This window comes from Astatotilapia calliptera, chromosome 10 (assembly GCF_964374335.1).
Source record: "Astatotilapia calliptera chromosome 10, fAstCal68.1, whole genome shotgun sequence".
Lineage (NCBI taxonomy): Eukaryota > Metazoa > Chordata > Actinopteri > Cichliformes > Cichlidae > Astatotilapia > Astatotilapia calliptera.
The window spans coordinates 4,690,283-4,705,722 of record NC_137431.1 but is presented as its reverse complement, the minus strand read 5'-3'; the positions used below and the strand labels follow the sequence as shown (position 1 = coordinate 4,705,722).

General features: G+C 40.2%; 1 protein-coding gene across 1 annotated transcript in view; it reads right to left on the bottom strand.

Annotated features, from left to right (window-relative positions):
* Nucleotides 1-10,232, bottom strand: part of cfap58 (cilia and flagella associated protein 58) — a 33,451-nt gene extending 23,219 nt beyond the window's left edge. Inside the window, exons 1-8 of the mRNA XM_026181816.2 lie at nucleotides 10,114-10,232; nucleotides 8,455-8,724; nucleotides 8,124-8,272; nucleotides 7,885-8,035; nucleotides 7,331-7,525; nucleotides 3,749-3,886; nucleotides 3,404-3,563; nucleotides 2,718-2,800 (exon numbers count right to left, since the gene is read on the bottom strand). Coding sequence (XP_026037601.2) covers nucleotides 2,718-2,800; nucleotides 3,404-3,563; nucleotides 3,749-3,886; nucleotides 7,331-7,525; nucleotides 7,885-8,035; nucleotides 8,124-8,272; nucleotides 8,455-8,724; nucleotides 10,114-10,119 — 1,152 coding nt within the window. The 5' untranslated portion in view covers nucleotides 10,120-10,232. The remainder of the gene's footprint in view (nucleotides 1-2,717; nucleotides 2,801-3,403; nucleotides 3,564-3,748; nucleotides 3,887-7,330; nucleotides 7,526-7,884; nucleotides 8,036-8,123; nucleotides 8,273-8,454; nucleotides 8,725-10,113) is intronic.
* Nucleotides 10,233-15,440: the final 5,208 nt, after the last annotated feature.

Genomic DNA, 15,440 nt, shown 5'->3' with positions numbered 1-15,440 from the left:
AAAAATACATCCATGAAAACCCTTCATGATTCTGATCCAGCCACAGGAGCACCACAATTCAGGGTACTCTTAGTGCTGGTTCTTAGCCTGGATTAATGGGGAGGGTTGTGTCAGAAAGGGCATCTGGTGTAAAACTTTCTCAAATATATATGTGTGTCATCAGGAATGAGATTTCCACACTGGATCGCTCAGGGCCCAGGTTAACAACAAATCGCCCCGGGTGCTGTTGGGCAGTGCCGATGGAAACTGTGCTACTCTTGGCTGAAGACAAAGCGGGAGGAGGGGGACAGGGTGTGTTAGGAGGCAACGAGAGAGAAGGGAAGTCAGGAGTGTTGAGGTGAGAGTGGGATTTTAAATATAAAGATTATGACTGATAAAGGGAGAGAGAACAAAGGCTGATTTAAGGCAGGGATCTCCAACTTCAGTCTTCGAGAGTTACTGTCCTGCAGCTTTTAGATGCATTCTTGTTCCAACATACCTGAATCAAATTAATGGCTTGTTTCCAGACCTTTGCCAAACTGGAAGACATGCTGAAGAGTTCATTCAACCATTTGATTCAGCTGTGTTGGAATAGGGATGCTAGGGATCAAAAAGCTGCAGGGCAGTAGCTCTCGAGGACTAGAGTTGCATCCTCACACAATAACCTGATATAGGGTATTGTGTGAGGATGCAACTGTCCCACCATGATGTAGATAGGAAACAAAATGGAGTAGGGGTAATCTTGAAGGGTGAGCATGGTGGAGGTAAAGAGAGGGTCAGAGAGGGCTATGAAATCCTATGCGAACTGGCAAGCATTTCAATATTGGCCTCATCAGTTCCCAAACACTTACAGAGCCTACCTACCTACATAACAAAATTAGATTTGTTAAAAGGGTACTGGCAGGTTCCTTTAACTAGTAGAGCCTCTAATATTTCAGCTTTTGTTACTCCAGACCATTTCCTGCAGTACACAGTAATGGCATTTGGTATGCGAAATGCACCAGCCACTTTCAAACGGCTTATAAACTCTGTGTTAGCAGGCATTAAAAACTGTAACGTGTATTTGGATGATATCGTGATATATTCGTTGTGCTGGACTGAGCACATTAGCACACTAAGGAATCTTTTTGGTCATTTAGCCCAGGCTTCCCTAACCTTGAACCTGGCAAAATGTGAATTTGCCAAGGCAGTAGTGACATACCTCGGCAAGCAACTGGGACACTGCCAGGAGTGCCCTGTAAATGCAAAGGTGGAAGCTGTCCTGAGCTACCCTGTGTCCACCACAAGACGGGAGCTCAGGCGCTTCTTGGGTCTAGTGGGCTACTACAGATGTTTCTGCTGGAATTTGTCGACAGTAGTGGCTCCTTTGACTCGTTTGTGCAGTCCAAAGGAACCCTTCAATCACAACCAGAGATTGATGAGTTGGGCATTGCTTGCTCAAGAGTACAACATAGACATCAGACATAAGAGAGGTATGGACAATGTGGTAGCTGGTGCACTGTCCAGGACGCAGTGTTAAACTCCCTAACGAACTCGGTGGTATGTGTTAAAAGTATGTCTGTTTTATTTTATGTAATATTTTATGTGTGTGTGTGTGTGTGTGTGGGGGGGGGGGGGGGGGGGGTGTTACGGTCGCTGACCTCTAGTGGCTCTCCCTATATGAGAGAGAGCCTTTTCTCCCTCTCCTGTGTTCCAGGTCTGCCTCATGAGCTGCAGCTGAGGTGTGTTACAGCTAGTCAGCCAGGGCATACAGACTGCCATCTCAAACCACCACACCTTGTCTTCTTCCCCCTTTTTGCTCAAGCTGTGAGCTGCAGTGGTTTGGGCAGCAATCTGCGGCTGCGTGTGTGTGAATTTACAACTTTGGTGTAACCTTGGTGTGTTGTGTTTTTTTGTGAGTAAGGGTGTGCCTTTACTAAGATATCTGTGAACCACAGTGGAAGCAGGTAGGGGTTCTCTGCCATTTTTGTTTCAATCATTTTCTCCTGTTTTGTGGCCAGTCAGGGAGCTCAGCTAATGCACTTTTGTTTTTCGATAGAGAAAACTCAGTTTGTTTTTAGTTAGAAAGGGGGTGTTTTGTTTGTTGTTTTGGCCTTGGAGACCCTGACGAACAGAGCTTCCCTGTGTTCATACTTGCTTAAGTAGTGTTGTGTAATGAATCGTGTTTTACTGACATCTACCTTGGGGAAGTTTATCATTTCTTTTTCACTTTGTTACCCCCCAAGACTTTGCTTTTAAGTGGGGCGTAACATGCTCATAAAAGAACGGGTGAGATGACCCAGCAGCTTTCAATTTGTGTCAAAAGTGCAGAACTCAAACTATATCATCATAGTTTTAATCCTAACAGTGCAGTTAAGTGGACTTGAAGTTTTCATACATATTAGCCTTAGACCACAAAAATAGATTAAAGCCAACAAAATACCCATGCTTATGTACTGGACACATCTCACTGTAAATGAACGTGAACCATAGTGAAAAGCAAACATGTTATATAGTAAATCATCTCAATACATATTTGGGGTTCAGGTATTTGTTTTTGTCTGATATTGCAAAGGAGCATTTACTAGCAGTGGTTTATGCTGCTCTCCCGAAGTGCAGGGATGATTATACAGTATTATAATTATGACCTCAGAGGCTTAAAAAGGTTACGTTGTAATCAGATTCAAAATGAGCACATCCTATAAAATGTCCCAGCTTGGTTGATAGTGTGTCACAGAACTATAAACTATAACGGATACCTTATTTAAGATGTCTCTCTCTCGGATCAGCTCCTCTATGGCTTTCTTGTCAGCTTCTACTTGCTTCTGAGAAGATTCAAGATCTGTAGAGGAAGAAGGGTGATGATTACTAAATGATGTCTGCTCACGGTCAGTTGTGTTGAACATTTCAAAATTGACCATTTTTCTTCCATGAGTGTGGCGCTGTGTCATCTGAAGTCATTTCTCAGGCCTAGAAATTGCACTGAAAAATTACACTGCAATTTAGAAGGCTTTGTGGTGTCTCACTCATTAATGAAAATGACGGTAGCACACAAAAGTAGATCAAACTAACACTTAGTGCTGCATCCCTCTACTCTGTTCTGATCAGGTGTTTGTGTGCATTTCTAACAATCTTAACACTTTCTTACTTTTTGGCCTCATTAAGTCAGCCACCAATACAATATGTATCCATGGCCACAAAAGAAACACGTTCTCCAAACTCCTTCAAAGGATTTTTCATTGCAGGATTTTGTTCGTAATACCAAAAAGCCACTTACATTCTGGCTTACAGTTTTTTTTATTTTTTTTTTTATCATAGTGATTACTGTCACTGCCTCAAAATTATATATTATTCAGTATACGCCTGTAAAATTTCTACTTCAAAGTTGCAGATGTCAGACGGTCATGTGCTTGTGTTTCATGAGTCATAAGGTAAGCTCCTTTACCTTTCTCCAGACCAGCGATCTGTGCTTTCAGGGTCTCCCGTTGCACATCCACATCAGCTTTCTGATCCTCTATCTGGTGGAACTTCTTCTGGATGGCTTCTCTCATCTTTGTTTGTTTGGCAACTTCCTGACGCAACTGACTCACCTCCTCCTCTCTCATCTGACCAGTGGGGGCAGCAGGGTGTTTGAAACATTACACACAGTGATGAAAGAGGGATATGGACAGCATATGTCATTGTACATGCAGGACACTGACGCTGACTACATTCTGATATGTCTTAATGAACTCTCTGAACAGTACCATGTTGTGACTGTTTAAGTGTACATTAGTGGACAACAGTGTACCTTAAGCTCATTTATATTCTGTTGATTTTGCAGGGAGAGGTGTTCTTTGGTTGATGACAGCTGCTCACACTCGTGCTGCAGCTTGGTGTTCTTCGTCTGCATCTGCTCCAACTCCTTGGTTGACTTTTCATTCAAAATCTGTTGCAGTTAGAGAACAAATATGTATTCTTTCTTTCAAATCAATTCAATTTTATTCACATATTGCCAAGTCACAAAACCCTGACCTTTAGGTAAGGACCCTAAAATACTAGAAAGAGGCCCTGAGTAAATGTGGTTATCCCAGCTGGACATTTGTCAAATCTAGGAAGGCAGCTAAAGAAAGCTCCAGCCGATCCAGGAGGGAAGGACAACTGCTGCCTAAGAGAAAACCTGTAGTGATCCTGTATGTGTCAGGAGTATCGGAACAGTTGAGACACATTTTTTCTAAAGATTTTTCTCTGTAGTTTTTAAATCCCAAAACAAGGTGTGCCAAAAATTAGTCCACCGCAGGGATCGGGTCCCTCGACACAAACAGAATAACATAGTGTGAGCTGTTAAGTGCCAGGAGGATTCCCAGGATTTATACATCGGGGAAACCAAACAATCTCTGGTGAAGCGGATGGCACAACACAGAAGAGCAACCTCGTCAGGCCAGGACTCCGCAGTTTATGTACACCTACAGGCCAGTGGACACTCTTTCACTGATGAGGATGTTCACATCCTGGACAAGGAGGAACGCTGGTTTGAGCACAGAGTCAAGGAGGCCATTTACGTGAAAAGGGAAAGACCATCTCTGAATCGAGGAGGGGGCCTAAGGGTACATCTATCACCATCTGACAATGCTGTGATTGCAACCATTCCCCACCTGTGTGAATGGGACTCATGGCCATTGATCAATGATCAGTTTACCTTGATCAGTGTTTGTTGATCAATGGTCATGAGAATTTGCATATTAATGATCAAGGAACTGACCCCCAGCTCATTGTTCATTCATTAGCTTCAGTCATTATGCAAATGTCCTGTTTATAAGATTGGGGAAACCTGCAGTCAGCTGAGACTGAAGAAGTCACTTGGATGAGTGACCAAACGTTTCTCCCACTGAAAACGCTGCGTCCAGATGAACACAATCAACCTTTTGGGATTTACTTACCTGGATGATTGAGGATGCATCAAGACAATACTTGGCCTTCCTGGGGTTCACTGCCCTCAGTGTGCGCCTCACCTCATATTCCTGCACTATGAGGCTTGGGCTGCTGCTGTCCGATGTTTTTGCTGCTGCTGCCTCTGGTCCCTTCACCTCAAAGCGTGCGAAGAAGTGGTTCAGCTCCTCTGCAAGCTCCGCGTTACCCTCAGTCAACGTGGTATTGCCAGGTTTGTAGTTGGTTAAGTGCTGAACTCCCTGCCATACCTGTCGTGAGTTGTTGGTGGTGAAGTGGTCTTCGATCCTTTTCTAAAAGAGTGTGCAGACCAGCTGGCTGGGGTCTTCACTAAGATCTTCAACACTTCACTGTCCCAGTCCTGCATCCCGCCGTGCCTAAAGTCAGCCACAATTGTCCCACTGCCAAAGCGTACCAACATTAGCAGCCTCAACGACTACCGACCAGTTGCTCTAACACCTGTTATAATGAAGTGCTTTGAGAAACTGGTCCGACGTCACATCATGTCCTGCCTGCCACCCACACTCGACCCGCTCCAGTTTGCATACAGAGCTAACAGATCAACTGAAGATGCCATTGCTACAACGCTCCACACCACCATCTCTCACCTGGAAGTGCAGGGCCGTTACGCCAGGCTGCTCTTTGTTGACTTTAGCTCTGCTTTCAATACGATACTCCCGGACAGACTAATAGATAAACTGCTGGAAATTGGACTTCCTTCCACCACCTGCCGCTGGATCAGAGACTTCCTCTCAGACCGTGTACAGAGAGTTAGAGTGGGGCCTCATCTTTCCTCAGCCCTCAGCCTCAACACCGGCTCTCCACAAGGCTGTGTACTGAGTCCCCTACTGTACACTCTGTACACACATGACTGTGTTAGTTCCCACCCAGACAACACAGTCATCAAGTTTGCAGATGATACCACTGTGGTGGGGCTCATCTCAGGGGGAGATGAGACTGCATACAGAGCTGAAGTTCAGAGGCTGTCAGATTGGTGTGCAGACAACAACCTGGACCTCAATACCACCAAAACAAAAGAACTGGTAGTTGACTTCAGAAGGAGGAAGTCCAAGCTGCAGCCTGTCAGCATCAACGGGGAGTGCGTGGAAAGGGTCTCCAGTTTCAAGTTTCTGGGTGTGCACATAGACACAGACCTCCAATGGAGCTCTAACACCTCTGCGGTCTTAAAGAAGGCCCAACAGCGTCTCCACTTTCTGAGAATCCTCAGAAAAATGGACCTGAAGAAGGAGCTGCTGACCGTCTTCTACCGCTGCTCCATTGAAAGTGTGCTGACATATTGCATCGGTGTGTGGTTCTCCAGCTGCACCACAGCACACAGAAAGGCACTCCAGAGGGTCATCAACATGGCCCAAAAAATCATTGGACATCCTCTTCCCTCCCTGAAGGACCTGTACAGCACTCGCTGTCTCAAGAGGGCACGCAGCATCCTACGGGACTGCACACACCCAGGACACCGGGTGTTTAAGCTGCTGCCGTCTGGCAGGAGGTTCAGGCTGCTGAGGTCCCGAACAAATAGACTCAAGGACAGCTTTTACAACAGAGCAATGGCCCTGATCAATGTAAATAGCTGACCTGACTGGCTACCTCCCTGGACTTTTTAGGGGGAGGTAACAATGTTTAAAACGATAACAATAATATTTATATTTATAACAAGGTGCAATAATAATTAATGTGCAATAATAACAGTGTGCAATACACATACACTTATTCTTCTTTTTTATACTAAGTTAATATACTGTGTTGTGTTGTTTGTTACGTTGTGATGTGTCATATCGTGTCGTGTTGTGTTATATGTAGTGCCGACGTAGGACAGTTTTTCCAATTTCATTGTACTACTGTACTATGTGTGACTGTGCAATGACAATAAAGAGTTATCTTATCTTATCTTACTAGAAAGAAGCTGTGTCACTGCAACTCTGCTCTGCCACCTCCAGCTCAGTTTCCTGTCTTTTTCTTTAGTGGCAGCATCAAAACCACACAAAACCTCACTAAAAACCTGTGAAAATTCCCTTTCACTCGTGCTGCTGTCTTTCTATCCCAAATCACCCCTTGCACTTGTTTCCACCCACTCTGCCCTGACTGCACACTCTTCCTCACTTCTTTTTTGGACTGTCTGTTACTTTGTATGGAAGTAACAAGTATGGAAGTTTGAAATTGAAATAGGAGCTAATTCGCTATACTTATTTGTAAAGGTAATTATTACAAATTCTTGTAAAGTAAGAAAAAGTAAGTTTTCGCAAGAATTTGAGGCATTTTTTTTTCCTTTTAAGCACAACATCTAAATATGTAAAATACACAACATACAACTAACAAAAAAGATTCATGCAATAATAACCTATGGTTTTAGCTGAGACAATAACTACAATAGCAGTTACTTTTGAACATGTCACACCAGAAATATAATCCATCCCACTTCCTTGCTTACTTTTAGCTCTTTTAGCTGCTGCTCCAGTTTCTGCTGCTCCTCTTTAGCCTTTTGGCCTTGCAGATTCAGAACTTTGATTTCACCCATCCTGGCCTCCATATCGACATGCATCTGCTTTACCTCCTTATCCAGCTTTTCCTTCAGCCTCATCTCGCGGGAAATCTCATTCTGTTGCACCTGAAGCTCCTGTTGGAGCTGGGTTTAGACAGGAAACAAGCAGTAGTCTGGAGTTAGAGTGGAATTTTATTGTGTTTGTCAGAGTCAATGGTCATGCAATCCTACCTCGAGACCAAAACATGCTAATAGAAACTGCATGAAGTCATCTATAGAACCAGAAAATACTACATTAGTGCATGTTTATGTGTATTGGGGTTTGTTGAGACAGGGGTAATACACTCAGGGGTAGTAATACTGTGTCATATTTGAAAATTATTACAATTCATTTAAATATGTAATTACAGACACCCATTATTAACAGAGTTTCTGTTTTGCAGGCAAAGTTTAAATCACTAATCCTTGCTGTGTGTTGCATTATTAGATACAAATGCTTTTACCTGTGAAATACTCTCCATGGCACGCTCTCGTTTGGCCTCTATCTCTTGCTGGGTTGCAATGGCTTTGTTTAGTTTTTCTCTCAGACCCTCTGCTGTAGTCAGCAGCTTATCCCTCTCTTTGGTCAGCTCATCAATCATGTTAAATAGATCACTAAAAACCAAAAGAAAAAACACACAGACATGTTAAAAATGGTTTAATCCGACATCTGTACAGTCAAAAGAATGGGCCACAGACACACTTCTGTTCTTGGTCCCTGGAAAACCCAGTCTGAATTTCAGCCATTTTTGTTAGGTTGGAAACATCTTCTTGTAGTTTCCTGATTGTCTCTTTGTCCTTCTTCTCTTTATCATGAGCAGCATCAACCATTTTCCAGGCTTTATCCAGCTCCTACAATGTAAGCAAATTATTTTCTTTAGCAGAAGCTACATGATAAAGAAAACGTAAAAAAACAAAAACAAAACATTTCTATACCCGTTACCTCATGATCAGAAAATGATTGCTATGGTCAAGCACCTAAATGAATAAGCTATTCTGCACTATGCTGTAGTTCTTGTGTTCGGGGCACATACCCTTTTTAGTGATGTTATTGTTGTTGCATCTTCCTGGGATAATTTCAGGGCTGCAGCCACCTTAGTTGAGGTGGACACAATCTCTGCATTCAGCTCCCTGCATTTAGACATTAGCCTTTTTTCGTTCTCTCTTGACTTCTTCAGCGCATGGATGAGCTTCTCATACTCCACCCGGATTTTGTCCATGCTCGCATCGCCAACCAGCTCACTGAGGACCAACTGAAACTCTGCCAAGGACTCAAAAGAGTCTTCTCCTGTTGATCCCGTCTCCTGGAAACACAGCAGGTAAACTGTAAGTCTATCAGTCAAATCAACTGTATTTAAAGCACATTTAAAGCAATGTCATTTTATCAGACCAAATACAAATCATAAACCCTTTAACAAAAATCAAAGTAAACATCTATTTTAAAGCACATTTAAATAAAAAGACAAGCAAATTTTATTAAAAATTAAATTAACTATCTCGGTTAAGATTTGGACGGAATGCGTGAGCACCAATAAGAAAATCTGACTCGATAGAAACAAAAAACAAACAAACAAGAGACCTCCCTGACTAAAAGCAAGTGGAAATAATATTTCAGCTGTTGGAGGGCACTTTTTGTGGAAGGTCAGACTATTTCAGGGTCTGGGGGCAACAGCTGTGTCTTAAACCAATTCAGGACTTCTACAAAGCCACGCTGTTGCAAGATATACAGCATTTTCTCATTGAAATATACAAGGCTTTCCCAGAAAAGACATTATCTGGATGACAGCATATGTTGCTCGCAAACGTGCATATACCTCTCAGCATTGATAATGCCTGTCCAGATGTGCAAGCTGCCAGTTCCACTATCACTAATGCATCTCCATAGTATCAGATATGCAGGTCTTTGAAGTGATAGCAAGAGGCCAGATGGTCCCTCTCTTCTTTATTCAAGACGAGGCAGTGTCCATGCACTTCCAACACTAGTTTCAAACTTTGATTCATCTGGCCAAAGAACAGTTCAAATAAATTGCAATTTATGCAAACTATGTTCTCACACAGAGAAATGCTGCTGAGCCCATGCAATGATTTCCATGACAGAGTCCTGCTGTTTTTTAATGAAACACTGCTTGAATGACCAAAAACTGTCGGACTCCAATACTGGTTTTCAGTCTTGCACAGATATTTATCTTTACTTCTGAGAACTTCTGCTTCTCTAAGCTGCTCTTTTTATAGTCAGTCATATTACTGAACTGTTGCCAGTTCACTTAATTGCTTACAAAAAATGTTCCACATGCTGTTTCTTTTTAGAACCACTTACTTTTTCAGCCTTTTTTTGCCCTGTTCCAGATTTTTTACGACTTGTTACTGTTATCAAATTCAAAATGATCTAATATTTTTAATGAAATAGTAAAATGTCTTGCGCTAAAAAAAAAGATATATTTTCTCTGTTCTGTAATAAATAAAATATGAGTGTATGAGATTTTTTACACAGACTCATGAGGACACTGAGACAATCCTTTCCACAACAGATGAGCCCACTACTTGCTTTATGCTATTATGCGCTAAGTCTAAAATGTCTCTCCTTAGCTTTAATGAAAAGTCAAACAATGACATTTTTCACACCTTAGTTAGCCGTTTAATAGCCAGTGTTCGTCTGTGATACTCTGACTAAACCATTTTCAAGACAAACTTACCTCCATGCTACCAAGTCAAAGTCACTTTATATTTTCTGGGTAAAATTCCTTAGCATAGCACTGGGGTTTCTATCAACAGAGCTGTGTCATTGGTTGCTAAGCAACCGTGATCTCGCGAGAGGCATGGATCTCGAGGATTTACGAAGGAACGGAGCTTCCCTTAGTTTGTACACGCTTTTCTTTTCTGTCTTTATTAATCAGTTTTGATACATATCGTTTTTATGTCTCAGTGACCACAGATGTAGTGACCAGTGGGGTCACGTGAGTTGTCATTCTTTTCTAAGTTTGCACCATGGAGGAAAGTGAGCAAATGTTAGAGAGAATTTAAGAAGATGAAGTCTGACCGCATTCAGCACTTTTACATGCTGATTACAGTGCTCTCCTACGGAACAGGATTAGGGCCAGTGGGAAGAAAAAAAAGTGGGGACGTTCTTTATTTGTCCCCCCAGAATTCTGAGCACACGTTGTTCAGCAGGACCGGTTTGCAGTCGAGGCTGATAACTCAGTCCCCAACCGATCCAGAAATTTACAACCCTCCCTATTTATCACGGCTTGGGACCAGCATTAGAATACACTGGCTTGTGGTGCCCCTATACGGCTGGGCTTTCTAGATGCACAGTTAAAATGCTTACCTGTTATAATAATAATAATGGATTGGATTTATATAGCGCTTTTCAAGGCACCCAAAGCGCTTTACAGTGCCACTACTTCTTGAGCTGTATTTGTTTGTTGATGGGTTTTTCTATGCTGGAAAAATTAAAATAAAATATTGAAAAAAAAAATGCTTACCTGTGCTGCTGTTTTTTTTGTTGGTATTGTTGTTGTTTGTTTGTTTGTTTTTACAAAGAAGAGAATATCAAGCTGTAGGGTTGCTAATTTTCAATAATAGCAAAAACACTCTTATCAGCTAAGAACAGAAAACTGAGTACAGTATAAGTTGTCTGCATCCTCACCAACAATTTAGTTGGGAACAAGAAGATGGGAAAATGCTGATTGATGAGTCTGGATTTCTGCTGTGACATTCTGATGGGAAAGTCAGAATTTGATGTAGACAACATGAAATTATGAATCTATCCAGACTGTAGCTCAAACTGTTGCTGGTTGTGTAATTAAATAACACATCCTACCAACCATGTCCATCCTTTTAGGACCACTGCACACCACTGTTTTACTGGCTGCTTGGATGGCGCACCATGGCACAAAGCTCAAATCAAATTGCTTTCTTGACTATGACAATGAGTTCACTGCACTCAGATGGCCTCCACAGTCACAAATCTGCAGAAACTGTGTAATGTCAGCAGTTCTGAAGGCAATGGGCTATAGTAGCACGTATAAGTGTAGTTACTCTAATGTTCCCTTTCAACTGTAATTGCTTTCCATTAATGTCACTGAAAACTGCCATGTTGCATGATCATCAGCGTAAAAGTAATGTATGCATTTTTAAGTAGTGTTTTACAAAGAAATCTGCAATTTATAGCCAAAATGTCAAAAATATTAACCTCCTAGGACCTGGAGTCCACATATGTGGACATCACATTTTGGGTTGTCTAGACCAAAATACTAAATTTTGCTCTACAAGGGCCTGATATCCACTTACGAGGACATCATACTGCCACTGTTCCATCAAAATTTAAAACGAATATCCTCATCTCATTTTTCTTAGGAACAAAAATCAGGTTAAAAAAAAAAAATCTGGTGATTCATTGTTTTTACATTCATCAGGTCCCAATATACCCAAATATCAAAGAGAAATTAAAAATGCATGCCATGGAAGAGTTTGGGTCTTAGGAGTTTAAAGCAGTATTTTCTCAAACTATGTCTGTTTATTTACAGAAATCTCAGCAGTTTCTGGAATCCTTTCCTTTAATCATCACTCTAAGAATGAAGTTTACATTTATTTGGTTTGTAGTTTCATTTTCTTTTACATCAAATGCTGAGTACCATTTTACAAAAACGGGGAAAAAAAACAGCAACACAAAAGTCATGTTAGAAAATTTAAACATTTTAATAAATAAAAACTGATGTAATATACACCATTATGAATATACAACTACAACAAGCATACCAAGACATTTGAGATACAAAAAATTGACAGTTCAATTTAGATTCTTTAAAAGCTTCAATTTTTAGGAAGAGTGGGGAGGTGAGCAGTGATTACAATAGTCATACATTCCTGTTAGTGTTTGTGCCAACAAATATCAAAAAGCATCACGAGGACTGATTTCTCAGAGATGGGGAACATAAAAATGGATGAAATACACATTTGGACTAAAGATTTCCATGAAAAGACATTTTGAGGTACTGAGTTGTCTACTCCTGTAATTAACAATGAACACACTTATGTTTGTGTTGTTTTCCAGATGCACTGTAACTCAAAGCATTCCTTTATGTCACAGGAAGACTGAACAATTAAGAGAAGACAATGAGCACAGTTCTGTTTAAAAGAAATAAAACATTGTATTGCATTTTGTGATGAGAAAGAAAGAAAGTTTTCAAAAGGTTTCACGTGATATTTGAACTTAGTACACAATGAGCCAAAGGAGTATGTGAGTAGGTTGAAAAAGCATCTTTAGGAAACACTTTTTAGATGCTTTTTCTGGTCTTCAAACATAGCGATGCTACAGGCTGCTCCTCTCATGGGGATTTTTGGGGTAAGTTGAATTATACCCCATCGGTTTAACCTACCACCTAGCATTAAAGAGCACCTGCTGGGAGTTAGCATGATTCTTTGATCTTAAACGATGCTTCTCCAGGGATTTTAAATGATGTTGATGACTATTGAAAGTCACGGTGACCTTGTTTGTTTACTCAGCACCAAACACAATGTGTGGATACAATTTGCAACCACAAATACAGAAAACTTTAAACAACTCTAAAGTCTCCACACACACAAAAAAAAAATCAGTTAAAAAAAATCATCATGATGTGTTTTTGAGTGAATTACCCATTAAATTTCCTTGCTTTCAAATTTGCCACTCCAAATGTTACTCCAATTGAATCTGTGTATTCCCTGAAACAACAGCAGTCAAAGAAAACCTCCTGGAACATATAAGAGAACCAGGACAAACGACTGGCCAGACAACAACCTACATTGCAATACAGTACAGGATTGTGTAGCTACATTTTGTCTGAAGCAAGGAAATACCTAACTTTAAAAAAAAAAAGCACCACAGATGTTTTTAAATAGCACCAGTTGTCAGAATGTATATGACATGTTTCTTGTCCTTTTCTTTTTGGCAATGTACAGCAGTGAACTGAATGTCTGGAGTAACTTTTAGCAGCTGCTGCAATGCTCGACCTCCACTTGAGTGCGAAATCCAGGAGAATGTTCAGTAAGTTGCACATGCTTCAGTTTCCAACAAAAATCAAACATTTGGAGCCCCCCTTACATCAGTTCCAAAACAGCAGCACAAAGCACTGCTTCTGTTACACATATACTGAAATATACACATATACACTGTCAAATATTATCAGTCTGCACAGTTTGTGAATTCCATAAATATAACCTACAATTAGATCTCTGTGCTCTAATGTGTGAAGATTGCAAGAGAGCACCGTACCGATTCTTTCATGCCAAAGTAGATTCAAAAATGTTTAACTGCAGTAGCCAAAAAGGTCTAAAAAAAGGTCTAATGATGTTAACCTAACACAGAGCAATACTCCTCTCCATAATGAATACATAAGCAGTGTGGGGTGTGGAAGGTGCAAAAACAATTCAACAGGTACATTTGCAAATGTACATTACTATAAAAACTAGCTCGCTGCAACCTTCTCTGAGATTCTCTGTGTAATAGACAATGAGATATACAGTACAGTGTGGTGCACCATTCTCTTTTGTTTTGTATACAATTAAACATACATAATTCTCTACTTTGTGTACAATTCTGCAGCGCTACAATATAAAGCAGTAGATGGATATAAAAATAATAGAATAGAATATAGACTTGTACATTCTTGAAAACAAGTACTGTCCCCAAATATAGATAGTCGTGTCTTATATATATATATATATGTGTGTATATATATATATATAATCTGTCTCTATATTATTTTATTATTAAACTAATTTCTAGGATTTAGAACATTTCCATCACTCACGTATGTTATGGACACTGTTACATCATGTTATAATGTGTCACTAAGCATACCCTACTACAGTTCGCACCCAGCCAATATAGTCGATGTGCATTGTAGTTTCTTCTACACGCACACACACACAACAAGGATGTATGTGCATATATATATATATATATATATATATATATATATATATATAATGTTGAGAGGGCGTGAGACAACGGATGTTAATTTCAGTTATTATTTACATGGTAGTAACAAACTTTTTTCTTAAACTGTGATCTGTTTTCTGCACTTTAGTTTGTAATGTAGTTTCATACATTACTCCAGGCTGAAGTAATACGTCTGCATATGTATTACTTGCAGCTGTCTGCTGCTGGCTTTTAAGTAGCTTTTGTTTGCATGTCTATTATTACTGTACATCCTTTCTTCAATCAAAGGATGCCTTTTTTTCAACAACAAACTGTACTCAAAAGTGTTTAACAAATATGACTATGTTATTTATTTATGGGCTTGTAGTCCCCATAATGAATGTTTAAAAAGACTTTGCAGAGACGTGAGCTGTTTTTTCAGGGTAGTGATGTATGATGGATTTCATCACTGTAACAGTTTGCAGTTCACAGCTATGATGTTAAAGCAATATCAAAGCAACCTCTGTGATAATGACTGACAATGACTGATGCCAGTGTTTACATATAAACTGAAAATTTGAGCTCATAAAAAATAATGAAAATGAGGAAAAAGATGAGTCTGGGTGCATTTAGCAACTAAATCTATTTTGTAAGTAAACAAACATTTTTCCTTTAACATGTGCAGCATGTATTAGCACCAGGTATTCTTTCTCATTTAGCACATGGGGTAAAATCCTCTTTAGCATTTAAAAATGTGAACATCTTCAACAATATGATGACTGGTCACTGAAAGAGGTGCTCCTCAGTTCAGGGACTGAGTGATACAGTACTGAGATTTTCCTCAAAAAGTGTCTTTGAATGCGTGATTTTAAAAAATGTGAAATTCCTGCTTCAGTACCATCAACTGCAAATCATCATATTTGGCTCAAAATGTAGAGCAGTATAGTGAGCTGAGTAATACATGATTTCACAAAGACACACTAATCAAGCATGGGTTTTGTGTGTGTGTGTGTGTGTGTGTGTGTGTGTGTCCAAAGTACAGTTTGTGATCTACACAGAGAAAAGAAAATGATGTAAATAATAAAAAAATATAAAATACATGGAATATCTCTAATATAA